Raw genomic sequence first — 23,825 nt, 5'->3', positions numbered from 1 at the left:
TGACGGTGTGGCGATAGATAGAGGTCGTAATCTTTATTTCATCGGGGGGGCATGTTCCTGATACGGGAAAGACAAGTGTGGCTTATTTGCAGGAAGCTGAGACGAGGTGTCTCTGTGAGCTCGCTTTTATGTATCTAGGTGAACAGATGTGGGACATTGTAACCTACTGAAAAATTTATAGAGTGGTGAGGACAAAGTAAATGACGCTCGAGGATCAAAGTTAACTCTGTCTAAAAACTGTTACGAACTGGTGTCTGGACTAGCACGAGGGAGTAACTTCAGAGTGTATAATCCAAGGAAGATCTAACATTCTCTCACGGTATGCTGATGTAAGTTAGGCCTCTGTTCCCGGTTAATTATCCATTGTTCTCCTTTTCAATTGGGTTACTCGTAGGTCGTCAGTTGAATTTATGGAAAATTGACAGAGATTATAAGCCTATTTGAGAACTCAGAGACTAGCTTGGAAATCAACTCTGAAGAGCACAGAATTACAATTGTTTGCAAACCGCCAGACGAGTATAACTCGTTTGATAGAAATCAAAATTTGACTGAGCAATTTAATAGTTCCTTGTTTATAGAAACTTCACTACAAATCAATTCTCAAGACTATGAGATCATCATAAATTGGTAGTCGACAACTTTTCCATGTTTTACTTTTTGAGTAAACCATTTCTATTGATTTCTACAGTCATGACATTTGCTCAGTCAAACCACACATCCTATTTACATATTGTAGATCGCTGCAGTAACAGTTACCATTATTTTATGAAGTAATATAGGGAAGTTGTTGGATTCGAAAGAGGGAACATGAATAGCTCTATATATTTTGTTTATATGTTTCGTATGAATAAATTCATGGAAATTAAAATAAAAGTTCCATATTCCCTGTTTCAAGCGAACAATTCTATACCTTCGATTATCCGAAGAATAATTGTACTCTGTTCTGCAGGGTGCATGTTGACCCACAAAAAATCGAATTTCGTGTTATTAAAAATAGCATAATTAATAATAAATACTTAAATAAATATTCTTGAAGTTTCTGGAGCTTAAAATTATTTTTACTGTCCTCATATTTGGTTGACTATTTTAATGAATAATATTATAAAGTATGCTAAGAAGATTGTTATTATATATGCTACACCAGAACCTCGATTATTCAAAATACCACAAGATTGTAACCTGAAGCATTTTTCTAATAACTAGCTTTATTTTTTCAGCAAGCTACTATTATTCTTAATCAACATTCTACTGTATTCTTCTTATTATTGACTAAATATTGGCAACCCTATGTAACAAAAATGTCGATAATCGAGGTTCTACTTATTTCAGAAAAAATATAAACCACCAATGCAGAACAGTGTCCAATTACACGTACACTTTCGCCAACGAAACATTAGTATCACCAAGAGTAGCGTAGCTATAGTGAATCTTTCCTGCAACGAAAGAAAAGGAATCTCGCAAGTGATTAGCTGTGTAAACATGTACCGATTCCAGTTTTTCCGTCAGCGATACGTCTGGCCGCCGGATCCAGCCTCGGCGGCCGGAAGTATCGGCAGGTGCGCGGAAGTAACGTCGAGATACGTCGTTCTGTAATTGACAATCGAAATTGGGGATGCCTCGCTGTCGAAATCTGAACGTTACCTAATCACGTGCGAAACAACAGCGTAGCAATGACAACAGTGGTGATGGCAACTGAAACACTTCGAATCTGTACACGTGATCAATATTCGAATCACCTTGAACATGGTTCGAAGCTGAGAACTTCTGAACGTCTTAAATCTTGAATTCCTATAGCTCTTGACAGTTGAAAGACTTGGAAGTTTTGGTGTCTTCAAAATCTCCATAGCTTTGAAAGCTCTGAGAACTGGGTTATAGTTCAACACCTCTGAAGCACTTCCAATATCTAGTTTTGTCTAAGTAGCACTACTAATATAAAGTACTAAAGTTTGAAAAATTGGAGTTGCCCTTCAAAGACTTCCAAGAGTTTTAGGCATCGAATCACGCTCGAAGTCATTCGAATCTTCATAGTCTTTAAATAACTTCGAATCGATTCAAAGCTTAGATTCGAACTCCCATCATTAAAAGACAATGATGCTGCATGAACTCACGTGCACCGTTGCGTTTTGCACGCTTAAACGCCCCTCAGCGACGCGTTGGCTACCGTACGGTGCTCCATTTTTCACCTGTGAATCTCTCGCCCCGTCAACGCGTCTTGACGAAGCTAGAACCGTCAGCGACGGAGTGGAGCACCGTACGGCAGCCAATGCCAGGGAGATCAATGATCTGGAATAAGAAGAAAGAATAGACGGGTCGGTTAACACACAATTATGTTTAATCAAAAAATTAGTATGAAATACATTAAATGCACATGTGATTAATTCTCCATAATGTTTTTTTTGTTTCTTTGTTTGTTTTCATTTTTTTCTCGTCTCGTTTTATCCTCATCATCCGTAATATTATCTACACTATAATTAAAGGTGTATATAATAATTGCAATCGTAACATAACACTTGCATGTTAGAGAATAACCATAAGAATAAGAATAATAATCGTAGTAACAATAAGAAGTAGTAAGAATAGTTCTTCTCGTAATAAAATCGATTACGCCCTATGATCGTTAGTCCTTGTATCTCTGCGTGGTCAGCGGTATATATCCCCCTCTTGCCTCGCTCCTAATCTGCTCGTTTCTCATTTGCTACCGTCTCGGTCGTCGATAACAGTGCGCCCTATTGTACGTTCAGCGGAGCCGAAAAAACGATCGATACAATGATTCATCCCGATAGGAACACGACGAAAACTCGCGGCCGTCGACGTCGCCGCCGACGAGCGACCGTCACGACGACAGGACGCGCGCAGACGAGGGCCACGCTGACGGGCAGGCCGTCCGCGCCATCGACATCCTCGTCGACGTCGTCTGGCCGACCATGAAAAAAGCTCAGCCCCTCGAAAAGCTTTCGTTAGATGTCACATCGCCCTCGCTTCTCAGCGTATGCTGCCGCCTAAACTCTTCTGTGTTTGAGCGTGCCTGATCTGCCTGTGTGTATCTCTGTGTGTCCTTCCTGTGTCGTGTGGTGTGCACGAGCGTTCCAATTGAAAAGAAACCAAGGAATGGAAGAAGAAAAGAAGCCAGGACGTGTAGAATAAGTTTCGCAAGTTCGACGGGAGGTCGATCGGATACCGAGGCGGTTCTCGTCTCCTCGCTTGGGACAGGGTCATGGACCGTGGGTCAGGCGGGTCATGCGAAGGACATACTGTGGTACGATTTTCCATTCCTCCTGCGACACGCTCTCTACCTTTCTTTCCACATTTTTTCGCTCCTCTTGCACACATGAAAATGCAACGGTCAACGATTTACTCTGTCTCTCGCTCTTTCATCCCCCACACGTCGTACTTATAGAGGCTCTCCCTCGACTCGTCCCTTATATACACGCGCCGTGTGAAATCACAACGTTCAATCTAACAATCGCGCCGAATCTGATTTTCACCTTATCATTTACTCGTACTTGAATTACTCACTTTTTATTTTTCGTTTATTTTTCCAAATGATGAGTAGAACACGCTCAGTTGCCACGCACGGGGAGGCGACACTGGTGCCCCCCAATCGTGCGCCATATTACAATTATTACAGTTTTAATATCATCCCCCGAGAAAAATAACAAAATGTATATGTATATATATATTTATATTTATATATATTTATATTCATATTTATATCCATACGAAGATAGATATATACATATACCATGTGTGTGTATATACATATATATCCATAATTAATCCGTACTTTGTATATATTAATATATAAAGAGATATTAATAATAATAGTACTTTTTTTTGTTTATTTAGTTCGGTAATGTACAACGGCGGACGGGGACGCTGTCATTCGTCGAGCTCGAAAAACGAAACGCGTAAACGTGCTCCTTATCCTATGATCAGCTAAGCCTAGTCCCTAGGTAACACCTACACCTATGTAACTACACTCATAATGTTCACTTGCACAGCCATAGTTTCTTTTCTTCTCGTCGCTTCTCTTCCACTTCACTCTCTGTCCCTCTACCGACAACCTATCCCCCTTCTACCCTGCTCCCAATTTCACCTATACACTCGCCCCTCCCTCCGCTACTCACTGTTCGCTCGCTACAGGGATTCAAACTCCGTCGAGCAGTTGATATCGTATCTCGTCTCGTCGAACTGTGCTAATTTCAAGACGAACGATCCTCGCTTCTCGACGCGAACAAAAATTTTTGGACATTCGCCAGATAACCAGGAAACGTCGGTATTTGGTCCCTAATCCGATTAAATCATTCTGCAAAGTGGGATTGCTAGTTTAAGGTTAGGTTAGCGGGGCGGGTGGAAATGGCGCGAAAGTTCAGTGGGAAATTAAAATGTAATTTTTCAGGGAGCGTACAGTTCTGCTCGTGAAGTCCCTTAGATTTATTGAGCTCGAGGGTCTGAACCAAGGACGCGACCTTTACTCGCTATAGGCTCGCGGTTTGTCGCCAGCTAGGTTACGAAGTGTCGTGTTCAATATTATGGTCGATTCATGCATTATCAAAGGTGAGAGTGAAAATTAATAAAAGTGTTCGAGCCTGTAGCGAGAAAATGCTTCGAATATTATTCCAGCTGGGAAGGCCTACCAACTAATCTCACTAAATTCCTGAAACCAGAAAGCAGTTATAATAGAATATCACAAATTGGCACAATTTTCTAGGCAATTTAATGTTACAGGTTACGTTCTACGTCGCTACTGAGCCAACGAAATTCCCTAGGGCACAGTAAAAATCCCTAGGATCCCAAGTCTCCCTTGGCCCTCCTAGAAGCCTTCGAGTTAAAATAATATTCGAGCCTCGTTGTTATCAAAAAATAGAAGATCGTAGCCGAGCGAACACGCGGGGAGCAGGGTGGGTGAGAAAAGTCTGGGGACAAAGAGATATCGATCAGAAAAACGGACAAGAACGATCGTCGTGTCCTGTCGCGTGATCGCGATCTCTATTAGAAATAGCTGGACATCGCGTGAATCGTTTCGGGGGCCGATATTGTCAAGCGACGACTCGGAAAAGTGAACGGAAACATGATTCATATTATTTTTTTTTTCACTCGTTTGCTCGTTAGATTCATATTAATCTTCTCCCATTTTAATATACTTCTTGTTTGTGCCTCGCTCCATTCCCGCCGGTTTTACCACGGAGAAACTTAACCTTATTTCGGCGATTGACAGCGGCGCGGCCCGCCTCCTTACTATCGCAATATTGCACGATTTTTTCATTTCTTTAAATTCATTTTTCAATTTCAATAAGGTGTTAGCACCAATCTATTATATCACAATGTTCCACTCCACACCACGCAACTGTAAATATATAAATACCTATACGTAATAGTAGTAGTAGTAGTAGTAGTAGTAATAGTAGTAGTAATAGTAGTAGTAATAGTAGTAGTGGTAGTAGCAGCAGCAGCAATAGTAGTAATAGTAATAGTAGTGGTAGTAATAGTAGCAGTAGCAATAATAGTAATAGTAGTACAATAGTAGAGATTTCCGTTTAATTAATAAAGGTTTCGATATAACAGCCAGGCGACCAGCCAACGTGCGGGACACGCCGGTGCAGGTCACTTCGAGATTTTGTCAACCCTCTGTCCCGTCTGTGTACGTCCTTGTCTGTGTCTTCGTGTGTCCGAGTATTTCTCTCTTTCGCTCCAGTTCGCCAGTGTCCTTCTCTCTTTCGACTAGTCGATACGTGTACGTCGTGTTTCCGTATGCCTTACACGTCTTCCAGGAACCTCTGTTCTAACCAGGGTTACCAGAAAATTCTTCATCGATGCAGAGAACTACGTCAAGTCCCACTTAGAAGGATGCATCTTTTAGCAATTCCCAGCTCCAGTTCTCCATCTACTACTCTAACTTCTTCACCCTCCTCTCTACTCCCTACTATATCAAAGATCGGTGACGAATTACGTGTGTCATGAGAAGTTCCTTGGAAAGCATTAGAGACAATGATCTCCAAGGAACTTTTCATGGGACATGAATTGTAGTTTATTTTTCTATGAATAGTGTCTAGGTCTCTACGTTGATGAAGAATGTCCTGGCAACCGTGGTCCCAACAGTTCGAATCCACCTACTGTGCACGTGTCTGCGTGCCCCTGGCATATCAGCCTTTTCCCAATTCGTTCAAGTGGTTCGGACGACGACCGCCAAGAATCAGGGCGAGAAAGAAGCTGAATTATAAAAAAGTGTCCTCGTAAAGTTCATCAGCTAAACCATGCTCATAGAATTCGCGACCCATCCCATTCTGGGTGTTCTCCATCCAGCCGTGGAACTTTCCACCAGCCAACTCGTCTCGTCTCTTTCAGCAGTCATTAGCGCTCGCTTCTTCGCTGGATTACATGAAAAGGGCGAAGAGCGAAATATCGCCGCGGTGTAACGCGTTTGGACCAGGTTATAACTTGCGACTCCCTCATGACAGCAGTTCAACAGGGATTGTCAGGACGCAACATTGACGTGGCTTGACGCATTCACGGATCCCGAGCGGGGCTGGTGTTTGTTCACGTGAAAGCCCATTACAAAATTAAAGCCCCAACACGGGGACAAAAAAAAAAAAGGCTGCTGCACTCGACGCAGCGAGGATCTAGACGCGAGAGTTGCCGGAACTGCAGTTCTGCCGCAGCCACTGCGCCGAGAACTATGAGGGAGCCGAGGCCACGGAGCTAGAGGTAGCAAAAACGATCCTTATTCGGCGAAGACGACTGGCGCGAACTTCTGGCCAATCGAGTGGAAGAGCGAAACTACTTGCTGAGAAGAGACGGAAGGACTCAGTCTAAGTTACACGGCTGGACCACGAGGGAAGTTCGGTCGTTGGGTTTCTATGGCGTGATACAGAAGTGGAGGTCCTGAGGTGATAATGATGGCAGAAGTTTTTGGCCTGATAAATGTCACTTGGGCTTCCCTCTGAATAAACTTTGGAAATTTGAATGTACAAAATTTTTAAATTTCAATTCTTCAAAGTCTTAAATCCTCAGAAGGCTCGATATTAAAATTCTGAAGCATATTGAATCTATCCTAGTTCTCAAATTTTTGAAATTCTTGACACAAGGCAGGAAGATACCTACATTTAAAATAGTTTCTAGTTACTTGAATACCGAAGAGTAGGAAGTACGCTTATCAAATAAGGATTTCGTCTCCTATCATTTCCCTTTCGACTGACCTCACGTTCTGAGCTACCCAGTACAACGAGAAACGTTCTAGTCGATTTCATCGATTACCCGATTCCAGGTCTCACGTAGATCAGTATCGAGATCCTCTTACAGGCTTGCAGGGTGCTCCTCGCGACGCTGTTCCTCCTTCCACTGCCCACCCCCGTTTTTCGTCCCCACGGCATGAAATACGCGACGCGCCTCGAGTGATTCGCATACCGATCGAATACTGAAGGCGTAACGAGAACCCCCTCTATATACGTCGATTCATGTGGATGCCTTTGGAAATACTTGCGCTGCTGTGTGAGCGCACTGTGATACAAGGTTCCCGCCGTATGGAAAATGTCTTGGGAATCACGGTTTTTTGTTTCATTCCTGGCTAATGCGTTAATTAACGAAGGGGCGTGACGTGATTTTCACGATGAAAAATTGGCTGAAATTTTAATCTCTAATTTATACAGGTTCAAGTTAATCTTGCCTTTAAAATGTCTCTCTGAAATAAAGGTTTCTATCTCCAAATTGAATCCATAATTTTAGGAACATGTCTTCCTCGGAAAAATATCTAAAATTTGGAAGAAGGTTCGCAAAAGCTATTCCTAAAAGCAGAATTAATTGAATTCAGCGGATCCATTAAAAAAGTGATTCGCTAAATGTCCCCAGCCTTCTCTCTTATTTATCAATTCCCGATTTCAAACTACCAATCAGGCCCCCAGACATCTGTCAGCAGAAAACGCTTAATCGGGACTGGCACTAGACAGTTTACTTCTGACATCATTTTTGTGACACCCCTCGCGTGTACAGTTACCACATAGCCCATGAAAGTCAGCCACAATACACAACGTGGAAGTTTGTCACGAGTTGCGGACAATTTTCTCTCCCCTCGCGATCGCTCCCGTGGCTGGCGCAGGGAAGAAAACGAGGTTCGCTGGTGAGATAAATGTATGCAGACTCGGGGAGAACGGAGCAGGAAACGCGAACGGGGGATGAGGATGAAAGGACGGGTGGGAATAGTCTGGAATACTAGAGAAGTGGCCAGAGTAGGGGAAAAATGTCTACGACTTGTGACACCCTTCTGGGAGTGCGCGAGCTAGCGACGGATCATGACGCATTAAAGAGACACCGACACGAAGAAGCAACACTGAAATTTGGCTATGTCTAGAGCTATGGCCTGATTATATATAAAACCGAGACCACGTGACGTCTTGAGTCAGTAGAAAGTTTCATGTAGTAATAAAAGTTAAAACCGACTCTGACGTTACTACTAAGGGGCTATGAAGAAGACTCTAACTTGGACTCCTTGAGGCTTTCTTAAGTTATAGTCTACAGGAATTTGATCCCTACGTTTTGATAATAACCCAACTTTATCAGAGTTCAAGTGACAAGTGGACTAGTAATATTTTTAGCTGCTATGCCAGGTATGACTGATTTGACCAATTCCTAGTAGGTAAAATATACCTAGATCTTCGATGAGGCTATAAAAGGAAGCAGATTACTCTGCAGCTGAAGGATATCAGAATATCATACAAAAAAAACTTCCACTCTCTGACGACAGATGCTCCTAGACAACACATTTGTATTAATGATTTGTGTTCACGGTAGAAAATGAAACCCTAGGCCAACGGAACTCCCAAGAGTAGGTGACACTGCTGGCCATAAACCAGAACGAAGCAACTCTCCCCAGGATCCTAAATCTTCAGATTTATGAATTGTCCTCGCCAAAGGACTCTCAAAAGCGCTCCAAGTACCTCCGTATTGTGCAGAACTCTATCAGACAATAAATGGCGCCATTTCTCAGGTTTTGAACTTTACCTCAAAACCCAGTGCCACGCAGCTTTACCAAACTTCTCCCGCGTTCCTAGTATCATCCAATCAATCAGAAACCCGCAAACAATAATACCCAGGTTCAACTCCTAACAACCTAAAAACCCTAATTCGGTTTCCCTTCCAACCACGCGACTCCCAACTACCAGCCTCAACCTCAACAATCCACGGTTGGCGCCAACAATCGAGGACTACTCAGACAATCGCGCATAATCCCCGCGTTAACCACGTGATCGAAAGCCAGCATCCGGTCTCATTCATCCGTTTCCCGAGTCGCTCAGCGTCGAGTCGCTTCTGTTTGCGATGCTGTTTACCGTTTCTGAGCCAACCGTGTGTGCCTTTTTCCTCCGGCGCGCTGAAAGCAGCGGAAGAAGTGGAATCGCGGGCACGTAACAAGGGGGACGCCTGGCGCAGAACGATTGCCTGGCCGTGTGAGCTACAAAGGACGGTTGACGGTGCTTGTCTAGATGGCTGGTAACGATCCTACAGGCTGGCTGCGCTGGAGAGAAACTCTCGCGACCTAGACTCAGAGATGCCAGGGAATTCCTCGCCGAGAGGGGAAAGCGAATCGCTACGCGTCGCAATCTTCCAAGCAGTGATGGTCTGCACAGAAGTAGTGGAGGAGACAATCTACAATGAAGAAGGGACTTTAGGAATGGGGTACAGGTAAGTTGGGCTAACCTCTCCCCTACTACTTCTGTGCTACTTCTAGACCAGGGCTGGCTAATTGTTTACGAATTACATGTGGCTCTTTCATCCATTTACTTGCTCTTTAGCGTATCAGTATTTGATATCTGAAGTCACTCACATTTGCACCATCGCTTGTGGAGTAGTAGTACTGCTGGGATCTCAGAAGTTGACAGTGAGACGGCACAGGAGCAAAAGGAAAGCTCAGTTCGCTGCAAGTAGTAGTGATAAGTATGACCAATTCAACCAATAAGTTATATTTTTCTGTAGAACCAATTAGATCCACTGACAACTTCTTAGCTCCCAACAGTACTAGTTACGGAACCCAAGTACTGGTGAAAACGAGGGACTGACGATGGAAGCACATTGCTCCCGGTCGAAATGAGTTAGCCAGATCTGTTCTATATCATCATTGCTCCCAAGTACCCTAAAATAGGAGCACGGTTACCAGCTGAACCCTACGAGTACAGATAAGTGAGTTACGTTGCTCTACGCGTAGGGTCGAGCTGGCAACCATGGATAGGAGACTGAGGGCCTATCGTAGTATATTTAGGGGAGCGTGAACGAGCGATATATTTTCCCCTACATGTGAAGAATTCCCTGGCAACCCTCTCTGTACTCGACCATCCCGAGAACTTATCGCGGTATCGGATTTGTGCGTCGGCTGGCCCATCAATCGTCGACTCCCGATTGTCCGCGAGGACATCGGCAGGCCCTCGATGGACGGTCGGCCGACGCGGCATCCGTCAATGGGCCAGACAGGCGTTTCTGTGTCGCGATCATCCGGCGATCGACGACTTATGCGCGACCGATTCCGGAAATTGGCAGGGCTCGAGATCGACGGACACGTCGCAGACGTATTGGCGCGTTTCGAAAACGGGACGACGTCGGCGGCGATCGATACGCCACGCCGCGGGGCTAATTATACATCGCGTCGACGCGATTCTTGTAATAAAACACCGGCGAGCCGTGACGAATCGACGCGTCAACGCAGCGCGTCACCGATGCCAGATAAGCGTTATTTTACGAGGCGAACCGATTCCGTGAAATATCGTCGATTAGGAGTGTTCAGGACGATAAGGGCACTCGTAAAGCTCGGCGACAGTTGGATTCGGGGTGGCGAATTTTCGGCTCTATTTACGGGAGGTGCGGGAGATCTACTGGGTGGTCGTCGAGCGGCGAGTTCAAGGTAACTGAAAAAGGAATAGATGGGGAACGCTGGTAACAAAGTTCTGGTGGGTTGCACTTTCAGCGAAATGACTTTGAATATTCATACGCCACGCGTAGCCGAGTTTCGACCTCCAGGGTTCGACTAAATTGGGCTATGAAACGAGCTATTTATTGAAGATTGCAATTCCAGGGGAAATAGTTTCTAAGACAAACGCGAGGGAATTGACAGTGTTTTGCGACTGAGAGGGAGGCGGAATCTATATTCTGGGAAGGAATATCTGACTAGGCACGTGTTATCCGGGTTGCTATCGCTGGTGCAGTTTTATCGTTAATCGCGACTACCATCGCGAGGGCACAGCGAATCGGGCCGCGCGATAAAAATCGAACAACGCTGCGGAAACGTGGAAACTTTGTTTCAGCCAACTCTGACACGGACCAACGAACAGTGTCCACATGGGACATAATTTTCCCGCGGTGGGGAACTCCTGTCGACGTTAATCGAATCCCACGTAACAGAGATAAAAGAGAGAAATCGAATTTCACCCGTGAAATAAAATTAACCAGTAATTAAGTACAAGTGCATGTAAACCGCGATTGCCAGATAAATCAGTCTGGTGTAACTCCAGATTTACTGATGCTGACAGTCGTCGAGTTTGAAGCGACAGACTCGGTTCATTCGCGAGCCCCGAACCGCGTAAATCGTTAACGCCTGCATGACTGTAATCTTCTGTCCGCGCTGAAGGGAGTTTTAATCTTTCGAGGTCCTTCATCGAGGCTCCTGCCGCCTGGTTTATTCAGGACACAATATGAAAGTTCTCGGAACACTGGGCTCTACAAGGATTTATTACGGCGCTCAGAGAACGGAACGTTTTTTCCTGATATTTAAATCGTCCGAGGTAAGAAGCAGGGAGTCTCAGAGTTAATAAAAACTCTTGGAAAGTGGAGTCCTGTGGACCCCAGCGCTTTAAACGTTCCTTAAATGCTTTTGAATTAACATTCGAAGCGACTCGATACGCTGCGTTAAACCAAGTGAAAATCCTCGACGAAGGGAATCGATTGCCTGTTCCTCATAAGATAGCGAATCTAGCGGCAGTCGCCTGTAATCGAGCGCAATTTCGCGGCAACGATATCATCTCACGTGGATAGACTGTGTGGATACACCTGACTGGCCCTTGTAACGGAAGCAAAAAATCGAAGTTGGAAATGTGTACCGACAATTATGCAGCCGTAGTCCACGTTCGGAGTAATTTTCGTACCATCGACCCGTTTTTGAAGTTGCTGGCTGAGCAACGATGGCGCAGTTGCTTCCGGAGCAGTGGTAGAGGCCCTGTTTCGTCGGGCACGAGGGCTGCGTCTGACTATATATACGACACGTCCACTTGCGAGTGGTCCACCAACGATTTGGATCTCCCCGATCTCGTGAAACTTTAAAAGCCGTGTAAGCGGAAATTTTTCCCTGGGGAGGGCTTGTGTACAGGGCGTACTCAGAAGTAGGGGTGCAAGTCTGAATGAGAGGATAATTTGAGCTGGAATTTTTAAAAAATCTTTCTGTGATATAAAATCTGGTCGTGAATTTAAGGAAAAATTGAAAGAGAAATTTTAGGCAAATTTGAAAATCTAAATGACGATAAATCCAAAATTTGAAAGTTTGAAACTGTGAACTCCAACCTAGGCAACTGTACCTCTAAAATAGAGAAAACCAACCCTTAATTGGAGTACCCTGAAGCCACTATATTTCAATTTCTCAAGTCAACTGAAGGTAGCACAATGTTTTTCGAATGTTTCATAATTTGCTTCTTTCTCCCGATTCTAGGGTCGTCGTTTGTTTTGTTTTACAATCAGCACTTGGAACACGTGGCTAGCGTATATTTGGTGTAAAATTTAAAAAAAAAAAACAAAAAGAGAAAACATAAAGAACGCAACTGCCTTGAGAGGTCGCGTCTTAAGAAAAGCCAATGAAACAAAGGCAAATGATAAGACAACAAGAAAAAAAAAGATTGAAGGTAGGCCTGTTAAGTGCATCTAGATGCAGTTCTCCCCGCCCCTGTCGATTAATAAATAATAAACTCTGCGTATACTGTGTTACTGTAATCTATATATATATATATGTCTATACAGATGTATATACATATATATATGCATGTATGTGTATAATATGTGTTCCTCGTGTATTGTTTGTTGCGTAGTAATACATAAACAGTGAATAACACATATATAAAATCATTAAAACGATAAAACAAAATAAAATAAATTATCCAATATATTAATTAATATATACTTAATCCTCTGCGTAATATATTAATATTCTGGTTATATATATATGTATATATTATTATCGTTACGTATATATTATTAAATAATAGTTATATAGCGTGTTCGGTAAATAGCCTTAACTATGCAAGGTGCCCTTTCTGCAAAAGAGAGAAGATCGACGGTAATATCATTTGATCACAACACAGCGATTTGGCTCTTTGAATAGCTAGCGGACTCGACGTGTTTCCTCTGTGGCGGCGTGTACTCTGCCCGACGAGTACACGCGAGCGCTCGATGGATGTCGATCTACGCTTCCCAACTTGAAAAACACACGTACATATCACGTATATTCGTTCGTTCGTCCGTCCATGCCACGCGCCCGCGCACGTGCCCGATAAAATCATCACGCGTGCACGCGCGCGCGCGGCCCTCACTGTACACATCTACACGTGCCCCGCGTCGCGTACCACCGTGTACGTGTGCATACGCACTGTCACTGTCTCTCTGTGTGTCCCCTGTGTGTATTGCGTGTGCCCACAGGTGTAAAAACCTTCATTCCGTTTACTATCGTACGAAGTAAAGAAGTAAATATTAATATTTATATATAATATATATATATAAATTTCCTCGCGTAAAAACAAACAAAGAAGAAAGAAGAACAAACAGATTGCACCCCAACCAATTTAAATATCAACGTGTAACGATGCGATTGTGTATATTCTCGTAACCAGACCTCTTGAATAAAATTGACCGATATTTAAACGTAACTATCTCCAACCAGTGTCGACTATTATAACGATAGATTAATGTATAATAACATTATAACGTATATGTATATATATATATATCATTATATATAATATGTATAGTGCTTAAAAAAAAAAAAAAAAAAAAAAAAAAAGAAACTCAAATCCGATACAAGTTAAATCCTTATTTCGTGTCCGCCTATGCACTTAAGTCCCGAATCCGTGGAATGTCTCTCATGATTTTTTCCACTATTTATCATATCTGCTGCATTATTCCGCGGTGTGCAATCTAAATCGTAAAATATCATAGACTTTAGGTGTCCGTGTAACAAATACAATAACGCGTTATTTATAGTGTAGAGCTCATATTAGAACTGCGAAGCGGTACCTCGTGCTCTCCTTCGAGAGCAGGAAATAAGAGACCATTTTTCATTAACCTTCGTTTCGTTCTTTAAATAGAAAACGATGCATAGGACTAAAAGATTTCGTTGTTAGTCGATTCATATATATATATATTATATTGCGTGTGGTCGGTACCCCCGTCGTGGCGGAAGTACACGAGGGTGTAGTGTGCCTTCATTCGCGTATGCGTAACCTATGCCTGTGTATGTATGCGAGTGCGTCTATACCTGTCCGTGAGTCGTGCAAACTCCTGCCACTGTCAGCCTGTCGTATGTTGTGTATCTGTATGTTCCTGTTCGTCACTCTCACCCGAAACCCTCAAACGTAACCCCCACCCCCAACCCCAGGCGAGCAAGAAGCTCAAACTGGTCCTGCACATGCGCACGGCCGTGATATTGCCAGCGATTCCCGAACGCCGATCAGACACACGATTACACTCTAATATGAAGTCCAACTATAAACTGTTCAACAACTATACGACTCACCCTGCGTATCGAATGAATTACCCTCCGGTAAAACCGCTTTTAATTAATAGTTTAATTAACTAATCGATTAATTATAGTTGTTCCGGTCTGGCGAACGACGCCACGCGCCGCTGGACAGCCGCCCAACTACGGGAGGAATTGGCACCACGTTTGCTCCCACAATATATACATATACATATGTATATATATTCATAATATATATAGTACTGTAATTCCATTAAATCTCCCATATTAATAATAATAATAATTATAATAATAATAATAATAATAATATAGTAATTAATGCGCGATTCGTGAACTCACCCAAGCTAAACTCTCTTTAGTATCGGTCAATCGGCGCAGCGCTCGTTTCACCACGAAAAAAATAAAGCTGCCCGGTCTTTGGACATGTTCGAAAAAACAGCGTTTCGCGCTGCGGCCGGCGTGAGGCACGCGTTGACACGCGCGCGCGCGCCCCGCCGATCGGCCCGCGGGAGAGCCCGCTTCCCCGCCGCGGCAAGCGTACGAGCCGAGGAGTGTAAGCGACCCGCGCCCAAACACATCGATTCATCTCGACCCCGCGCCCCTTGGATGCGCCGATCGTCAGTGGACAAAACAACAAACAACAAACGGCCAGAGTTCACTAGCAATCGAGAAGGAACTTTGACGTCGCATCGATCGTAAAAAAAACCGGTTCAAGCCGCGCCGGAGACGAATCGTGAACTCGTGATCGGCTCGTGCGCGGCGGGGGAACCATCTCTCCCCGCGGGCGTGACGCGTGCGCATGCGTGTCGCGTCGCTCCCCCTCGCGGCCGATCTCTCGTCGCGCGTGCGCGCCACGGGTGCCCGCCAACGGTAGGCGGGCGCCCGCGTGCGTGCCTGGCACACTGTTTCTAACCTCACAACACGTTTCTCGTATATCACGCTCTGTTTTCTCCGAACCTTCTTTCTTAAACTACGACAAGCCCATTCCCAAGACGTCGCACACTAAAAACTGTACACACCAGTGTTTACAAAAAGGAAATTCCCCCCCTCCCCTCTCCCCATACCCATATCCATCCCCCGCGGTAGGAGAATCTTGTCGATCTCTTAAGCGTAAAACCTATAAAAGATTTGGTGTTCGAGAAAGAAAAAAGCCGAGAACGGCCTTGACGTGGCCGTGACACCAGGGCCGTATCGTGTGACCTAAAATGCGACAATACCCCCCTGCCGGCGCAGCCACCCGCGCTCTCTGTATCTTCTCATTGTATATGTATATATATATTATTTCAATGTTACTTTTTTTCTGCTTTTTAACGCTTTCGGGTTGTGTACGGTACTTGTGTAAACATATGTATATATATACACATATTTTTTATAAATATATGTATATATATATGCATATGTATGTATAAGATATATACAGACGCGTGTGTAGCCGTATCTCTTCCGCGCGGTTTAGGACAGCGTGTTCATGGTATCGTTAGTCATCGTGGAGAGCGCCAAGGTGCCCGTCATGAAATCGTTTAGATCGATCTTTCTTGCCTCGGGGTGTTTGAATTTAAAATGCGTGCGCAGGTTGTCGCTACGTGTGTACGTGGCACGACAGAGAGGACACTCAAACCTGCCGGGGAAGTGGACGTGGTAGTGGTTCCTGATGTGCGTCACGACCTTGCCGCACAGCTTGCACCTGTGAAGGTTGCAGCCGCCTGGCACCCGGTCAAAGGTCAGCCGCATGTGCCAGGCTTTTGAACCTGCAACATCAACACAAGACAAGTCACTTTCAACTGTTGGCCTCCCAACACGACCTACGACGACGAGCCGCCCGCGGCCCAGTCTGTGTCGACGGCGGCTCGATCGCTTCTCTCTTTCTCTCTCTCTTTTTCTTTCCTCATCTACTCTCTCTCTCTCGTTCTCTCTCAGTTCCTCTCTCTCCTTGCGTCTGCTTGTCTCTTTCTAGCCTCCTCTCCACCTCCACCTCCTCTTTCCTCCCCATCCGCCTCATCACTCCTTCTCATCCTCCATCTCCTCTCTCCTCATCCATCTCCTCAGAAGAACAGCCTCTTCTTTACCTCCCCACTAATCTCCCCCATCCCTCTCACCTCTCTCCACCCCCCTCCCTCGTTTACCATCCCACTTACGAACCCACGGCCGTGATCGTGATGACCGTGTCACACGTGACCTACGTGCCCTTTCGCTAACCCCCACCTCTCCCCTGCGTCACTACATCTCTCCGCGATCCTTTCTCCTCCTCCCCGCCTTCGAACCTCTCCGAGGCCCGAGCGAGGTCGAGTTCGCGCGTCACCTTCGATCCAGCGTGCGCGCTCGTGTGCAAGAGAGAGGGTTGAGCGCGGTCAGGGGGATCGAAATCCGTGGATGCACGTAACGAGATCAACAAGGAGGGACCGGGCTGAAGAAAGAAAAAGAGAAACGGAACGTTGACCCAGTCCCGACCCGCGGGACTCTGATCCACGGGGCAAGCGTTGACCGAGGGCTCCCGCGGAAATGGAACTACTTCTGGCGGCGGGCTTAACTTCGATGGGCAAACTCTGCCGATTCGTGACTGTTCAGCTATGTCTACGCTGAGGAACAACTAGCAACTTCTGCTGCCACTTGTGTGAAAAATAAGAAAAATGTAGAACACTTTTGGAGGTTAGGTTCTGTATAATGGAAAGTTCGAATCCACATATGTTCAACAATTCAGAGCTCTAAGATAAATGTCCCAGTAGACAACCATGTGTCGGTCCTATATGTGTCCCATGGGCAGTCCCCTGGAAAGCATTACCTCTAATGCACTCCAAGGGACTTCTAATGAGACACGAATAGTTCTTACTGACTGACTTTATTTAACTGTAAAGTTTAATTTTAGAAAAACATTACTAGAAACAAAAGATATAAAATAGTGTATTCAGGTATTGGGATAAAATTCAAATGTCGAGATATGCATGTTTCGGTTGTCCACTGATTGGGCCATTTAGCATTTTAAGCGTTCAGGTATTGAGGCATTTAATTTAAGCAACAAGAGGCGACAAAATGTTCCTCGTTGTTGCCTCAGTGTAGACATAGCTTTAGCGGTGGAATCAAGTCTGTCTGTATCGGGAATATCAATTTGTTTCTTGGTAGGTAATTGCTTCGGTGAAATTGAGTGGCACTGAGAGAATTTAGGTTCGGTGTAAATAGTGGATTATTGGTGCTTCCAGTATAGGAATATCCAGGATTGCCGCATAAATTCTCTGCTTGGGTATAATAGGGGAAATTGGGAGACGAAGGAAGAAATAATAGATGTCCTACTGCTATAGGTCTAGGCTCTAGACCTGAGCCAGACCTCAACAACACAATACAATAGGACACCCGTTATTTCCTCCCCAATCTTTCAGTCCTTATTCAGGTCGATCAGTTTAACTAGAAATCCTTTTCCTTTTCTGCTGGCAACATTATCTGTAAATGTTGTTAGCATTGTAAGTGCTGTCAACACGGGTTTCCAATTAAACTGATCATCCTGTACCCAAGGAGGGGATTTGTGTGGCAACCTTAAGTATCTTGCTTTTCTAGGGACTGCATTTCAAGGTATTTTTTTCTGCTCGTGACACACTTGATCCCAACACCTTAGGTGCTTTCCATACCATCGATTTTACAAGTCTCAATTATTTCCAAATATGAAATAAAAGTTCTTAGCCCTTTCTCGATCAACGCCGCCGTTTTACTCAGACTGGCCGCTGTTTTACTCGACTCGAACGTTGCACTCCTTAGAGAACACTCCACCGCGGTTCCACAAATTGCGATAGTAATCTACTTCACAGCTAATCTGATTCGAATATCTCGGCTCTCGTCGCAGATGCAATACTCGCTTCAACGGACTGGCGTCTCAATCAAGTTATTTACAATTGTTAATAACCCCAGCTTACAACATAAATGCGACTAAATTAAAATAAAAAAAAAGGAGTACGACCACAACAGTATATTACCAGTAAAAAAAAATAGGACACTCTGTACAATCAGGATTAAGTGCAGCACACATTTACTTCCACGTAAAAGTCTCCGTTAAAAAGGCGGTTCAAACTTCAAACCAGTGCAATGGAACAAAAGAGAATGCATGGACGAGTGACATGTACAAGTTTGGTTACAAGTTCCGTGCGTAGGCAAAGCGAGCTCTCCGAGGGATATTAATTCGATCTTGGTTACGATTGTGTTAAAGAATTAATGACAAGTAGCAGAGGGTGTGGGGGTGGAGAACACCGAGATCTAGAACCAGGCTGGGACGAGAGTCGATCGTTAATGCGACCAAGCAGCGGGTTTTTCCATTCCCAGGGAAAGACGACACCATGTGATCTCAGGCCTCGCGAGAATGCGTCGGTTATGTACAGCCTTCCAGGATCCGATGCGAAACGGATTAGCCTGACGCGTAACGGAGCACTCTCTAAGCTAAGTACACGCTAATGGCTCCCCTGCCAACTGTTTAATACAATTGCCAACTCCCCGACCTGGCGATACGCAGAACACCTCTGGGTATTAGGCTCGCTTCCATTTGCCGTTTTTCACTGGAAGTTGAAAAGAGGAACCTCTTGGGGAACACCACACGAACCGATAGCTTGTTGGCTCCCCCTTAATGGGAGGCTGTTGATCCTTGATTGGTTTGCATCGGAGTAGGAGCAATTAAATAGAATAGAAAACAAAAATGAGAATAATTGTTTTGGAGATGGTTTCTACTCGGGGTGACCCAGCTGACTCTACTTCCGTTGGTCAGTGTTTGGCGGAAATTGAATCTTTTATGAGCATCTCGTGGCGGGTTTCAAGAGCAGTTCAGTGACCCAGGAATCCAGGTCACTGGAGGTAAATATATTAATAAATGCCACAAATATAAGTGGATGTAAGATCACTGTGCTCAAAAAACAGAAATTCAGGACATGTTAGTCTTTCGCGAGTTTAATGGTCTAAGAATCGAGGTTATTCAAGGTCAATGAATGTCATGCCACAGCGAAATCAATCCTGAATTATGGGTCACTCAATTGACCAAAATTCTGGACACCAAAAATTTGAATGTATGATTTTTCTCAACGACACATAAGGTCGTTTAATAAGAGCTTAATGGTTGAAGGAATGAGGCCACTCAAGGTCCGTGATCTTGAACCGTATATCATCCAATTTATCTTGAAAGCCACTGACGAACATGAAAATAATTTTATCGTGTAACATTTATATGAGAACTATAGTAGAAAATAGTTGATAAAAATACAGGAGACAGTACGAATATATCAGATGTCAAAGTTGGCTGGGACACCCTTGTAGTATTTAAAAGAATGACAAGAGTATGTGCAGCTGAAGTCTAACCGCGGCAGAATATATTCGAACCTTACATGAACCTCACAAGAAATGATAGAATTATTCATAAGTGGGAAGGAAACTTTGCCAAACGTGATCAAACTATGTATGAACGCCTGAATTCTGGCTAGAGGTCTTAGATATTATAAAGGTTGATCTAAAAATACGAGTAAAGAATTTGGAAGATACATAAACACACACAGATGAAATAATATGCTACTTATAACGAGCGATTCTATTCTCATATTTATCTCATGCAATCTTTATAATAAACCTTAAGCGAATTTTTATATTTTAATAATATGTAATAGATAAGGAGAAAAAAATGCTGAAAATTCTTTTATGTTATTGTTAATGATATTCATATTTTTCATATTTTCATATCTGTACATTCCCAAGAAAAATATTCAAGTATAATACGTCTGGAGATTCACTCTGCATAATAAGGTTCGAATACTTTCACGAAGTTTTGACATCCACCACAGTAAGGTGCCAGGACGTGCAGTTTCAAACTTTAATGCGATTCCTATAGATGTCGATAACAGTCTCATCTGTGAGAATCTTGATACAATTTTTATTAACCGCCGTATCTATGATACCTAATCAATATTCATGACTCTTTCAGGTAAGCCATTACTATGTTAATAACAATTTCCCAAAATTTTTAAACACGGATACCTACACTCAGCAATTAACAAGTTAATAGAAAAAAGCCAATTAAATCGTCACGTAAAAATTTTCTTCACACAGAAAACATCAAATCTATTTACTATATTACAGAATCTACTCGTTATAAACTCATTGTAAATTCTATAATCTTTTTTTGGAGGATACTGTCTCAGTTTTCCTCAATCTTTATTAACTGCCTTTAATTATAAGAATGTAAAGTCATTGCTACTAATGAGCCATGAGATTATAACAATAAATTAAATTTCTTTTAAATTATTCTTTAATTAAATACTATTAGATACTGTTTGCTAGATATGATTTATCGTAAAAAAAAGTGACGACAGTCGATGCTTCCAAATATCCTCAACCTCGAAGTCTGAACTCAATTCTCAGCCAACGCCCGCACATGCTGCGGGCACCTAATCACTACACTTTACTCCATTCTTCCATTTACCCAGTAATCGCCTGTTATCCATGGCGGTCGAGTCCTAAAAGACACTTAAATCCCTTGTACCACTTCTCCGTCTATTAGCAACATTTTCCCTGCTCGAAAGGCTAACATAACCTACTTTCCATCACAACGAATCCCATCTCCGCGTGAAGACTCCCTCTGAAACCTTTCCCCGAACCGATTTCAAAATCAGATCCCTCCACGACCGCACGCTGAAACACAGCCAGACCATTCACACTGCTCGTACCAGCGAGCAGGTATTCACCTCGCTGCCATTGCCAGCGAGGTAACCGAAGGTTCCATCCTAGGTGTTCTATGATCTGTAAAACTGGAGTTCCACGGAAGTAGAGAAGATCGCTCCACCGAGAGAGAGAGAGTGAGAGAGTGAGATAGAGAGAGAAAGAGAGAGAAAGAGATCTCGGGCAAGAGAGAGAGAACGAAGGGGAGAACCAGCGAGAGAGAAAGGGTGGAATCATCCGAGGGACCGATCGATGTTCTCTCAAAGACTTAAACGGTTCGCGCTGCGTGGATGCATGTAGTTCAAGGTGCGTGTACCGGTGTCGATAACGAGAACGGGGTATCTTTTTTATTCTCGCCGCTCTGGGTATCAAGCTTTCTCTTCCATGTAAACGTGTCGAGGCTTCCACTTTAGCAGCACCCCCAAAGCGTGTGTCAGCTCGCGCGCGCGCATGGCGAGGCATGCACTCCTGGGCCCCTGTCCGTGTCTGTGCGCTCGCGTGTGTGCACGTAGCCGAGTGTATCCGTCGCTCTCGATAAAACGTGTCGACGTATCGATCAAATTTCCCGCGCTCACGCTACCTTCTCCGTGCTCCCGATTAACCGTACAATTTCAAGAATATTTGCGTGACACGGCAGGCACGCTCTCGCGGCTGAAGGTAAAAGGTCGTTTCGCGCTGGGTCCCGATCGATGAGCCCCAGTAGAGCGAAGGGCGAAGGGAACGAAAAGGGGTTGAATGCAGGAGGGTTAGGGAGGGACACGTTGGAGAGAGGGGTCCTCCTCTGCGGGGCTCTGAAAAACGACTTTCGACGTGCAGCGGCGGGTTCGATTTTCAATCAAATCTTATTCCCGACGAGCGTGGCGCGTTTTTATTTCGAGCAACCGTCAAAGGTAGCGCGGGCTGTCTTCCTGCCTTAACCGTCGACCCGTCGACGACGATGCTACAGGACTTTGTACAGCGTTTCTTTACACGTTTATGTATAGAATGTACAGGGCAGGGGTCCTGTAACGGTCCAGGCGAACGGGAAGACGATTCCTTGTGGGAGGATGGGGAAACGTGAATCGGAATTTTTTCTTGCGGAGCTTCTGTTTCGTAGCAATAGGGGTTGCACTTTTGTGTTGTGAAGACAGATTTTGTTTTTTCAAAGGGCGAATCTATATCACTGCTAAGCTGTCAGATGGTGTCCCTTAAGTGCAATTACTTTTTTAGATTCTACATTTCCACTACTTTTAATCTGAGATACTGACTATAATAAATTTCCTACTTTTTTTTTTTTTTTTTAAGTAGTATTTTCTATGCTTTATTAGTACCTGTAAGAAATTCGTCAGAATAGTCTCTTTAATATTATTTTGGAAATCCAATATGCCAGGAATTCTTCAACGCTAATCGTTGGACTTAATGAAATGCCAAACAAAATTTGAAGGGGTTAAGTGAGGAGACTGCTCTGTTCAAGATCCAGATCCGCCACGCCCTTTGATAGGGAAAACAATTATTGAGAAACTTCTCGACATTCTTTGGGCATATTTCGCATGAACTTAATTTCCTCTAATTGACCATTATCTTAGGAACACCCTGTATCTGACTAACACAGTTAAGAAAATACTTGTAATGTGCAAGTCTAGTTAAAGTAAATAAAAAGATTTCTTTCCATGATTGCAACAACTTTTAGTTTAACACCCAGATTAGAATGAAAATTATTACTGTCACATTTCTCGAGATAATAATACGTGAGATTACTGTGCTTAACTTTTCACCACACAGCAAAGAATCTGTGTATGTTGTAGTAAGATCAAATCTCTGCAAACTTGCCAGGTGTTCTTGCGAAGCTCTACGATGGACAAAAAGTGTTCGCAACTTGGAACAGTTGCCCTTCTCGCCATGTAACTCAATGTCCTTTTTTGCATCGAGGTACTGCAATCTCCTGAAGTTTGGCTCGTATCTTAGGGCACCTTTTACGTCTCTAAATACTCATGAATCGTTAAACCTCAAAGATTATTCGGCGGCTAAAAACCGAGGAAAAGATTTGGAATAAATTAAAGGTCTATAGAACGAAATGTAAATATCAATCCGAGTTTCACGATTCAATTACAATTTTCAATTCAGCAGATATCGCGTGCAAACAGGATAATGTAACAAGATGTAGATCTCACAGTAACGATATAATAAATTCTACCAAAATAAAAAAAAAGAAAACGATATCTATAAAGCGTGTTCAATAGAAAGCAATTTTTCTAAAATCTGTCTTCCACGGAGGAATTTGGGACAACAAGAAATCCCCGCCTCAAATTTAAACGCTCGTAAATGGCTTCCCCCATCGCGCGAAGCTCCGCAGGAAACTCGCTTTCACATTTTCTCCCAAAGAACCTCTTCTTCAACCATGGCGTTATCGCAAGATCCCCTCACACACAGAACCGATAAGTACAAAACGTTATACCTCCAG

At 43.8% G+C, this 23,825-nt stretch overlaps 1 protein-coding gene across 4 annotated transcripts in view; it reads right to left on the bottom strand.

The window, feature by feature from the left end:
• LOC143181821 (uncharacterized) overlaps nt 1–23,825 on the bottom strand; it is a 52,028-nt gene that overhangs the window by 3,487 nt on the left and 24,716 nt on the right. For 2 of the 4 annotated variants that reach the window (XM_076382465.1, XM_076382469.1), the window contains exon 5: nt 15,828–16,461. The exons of the other annotated variants lie outside the window; for them this stretch is intronic. In XM_076382465.1, the coding sequence (XP_076238580.1) occupies nt 16,166–16,461 (296 nt within the window). In that variant the 3' untranslated portion in view covers nt 15,828–16,165. Of the gene's footprint in view, nt 1–15,827; nt 16,462–23,825 lie in introns of those variants that run through there. 4 annotated transcript variants of the gene reach the window in all.

Source organism: Calliopsis andreniformis, chromosome 7 (assembly GCF_051401765.1).
Source record: "Calliopsis andreniformis isolate RMS-2024a chromosome 7, iyCalAndr_principal, whole genome shotgun sequence".
Lineage (NCBI taxonomy): Eukaryota > Metazoa > Arthropoda > Insecta > Hymenoptera > Andrenidae > Calliopsis > Calliopsis andreniformis.
This window is presented reverse-complemented; position numbering and strand designations above follow the sequence as displayed.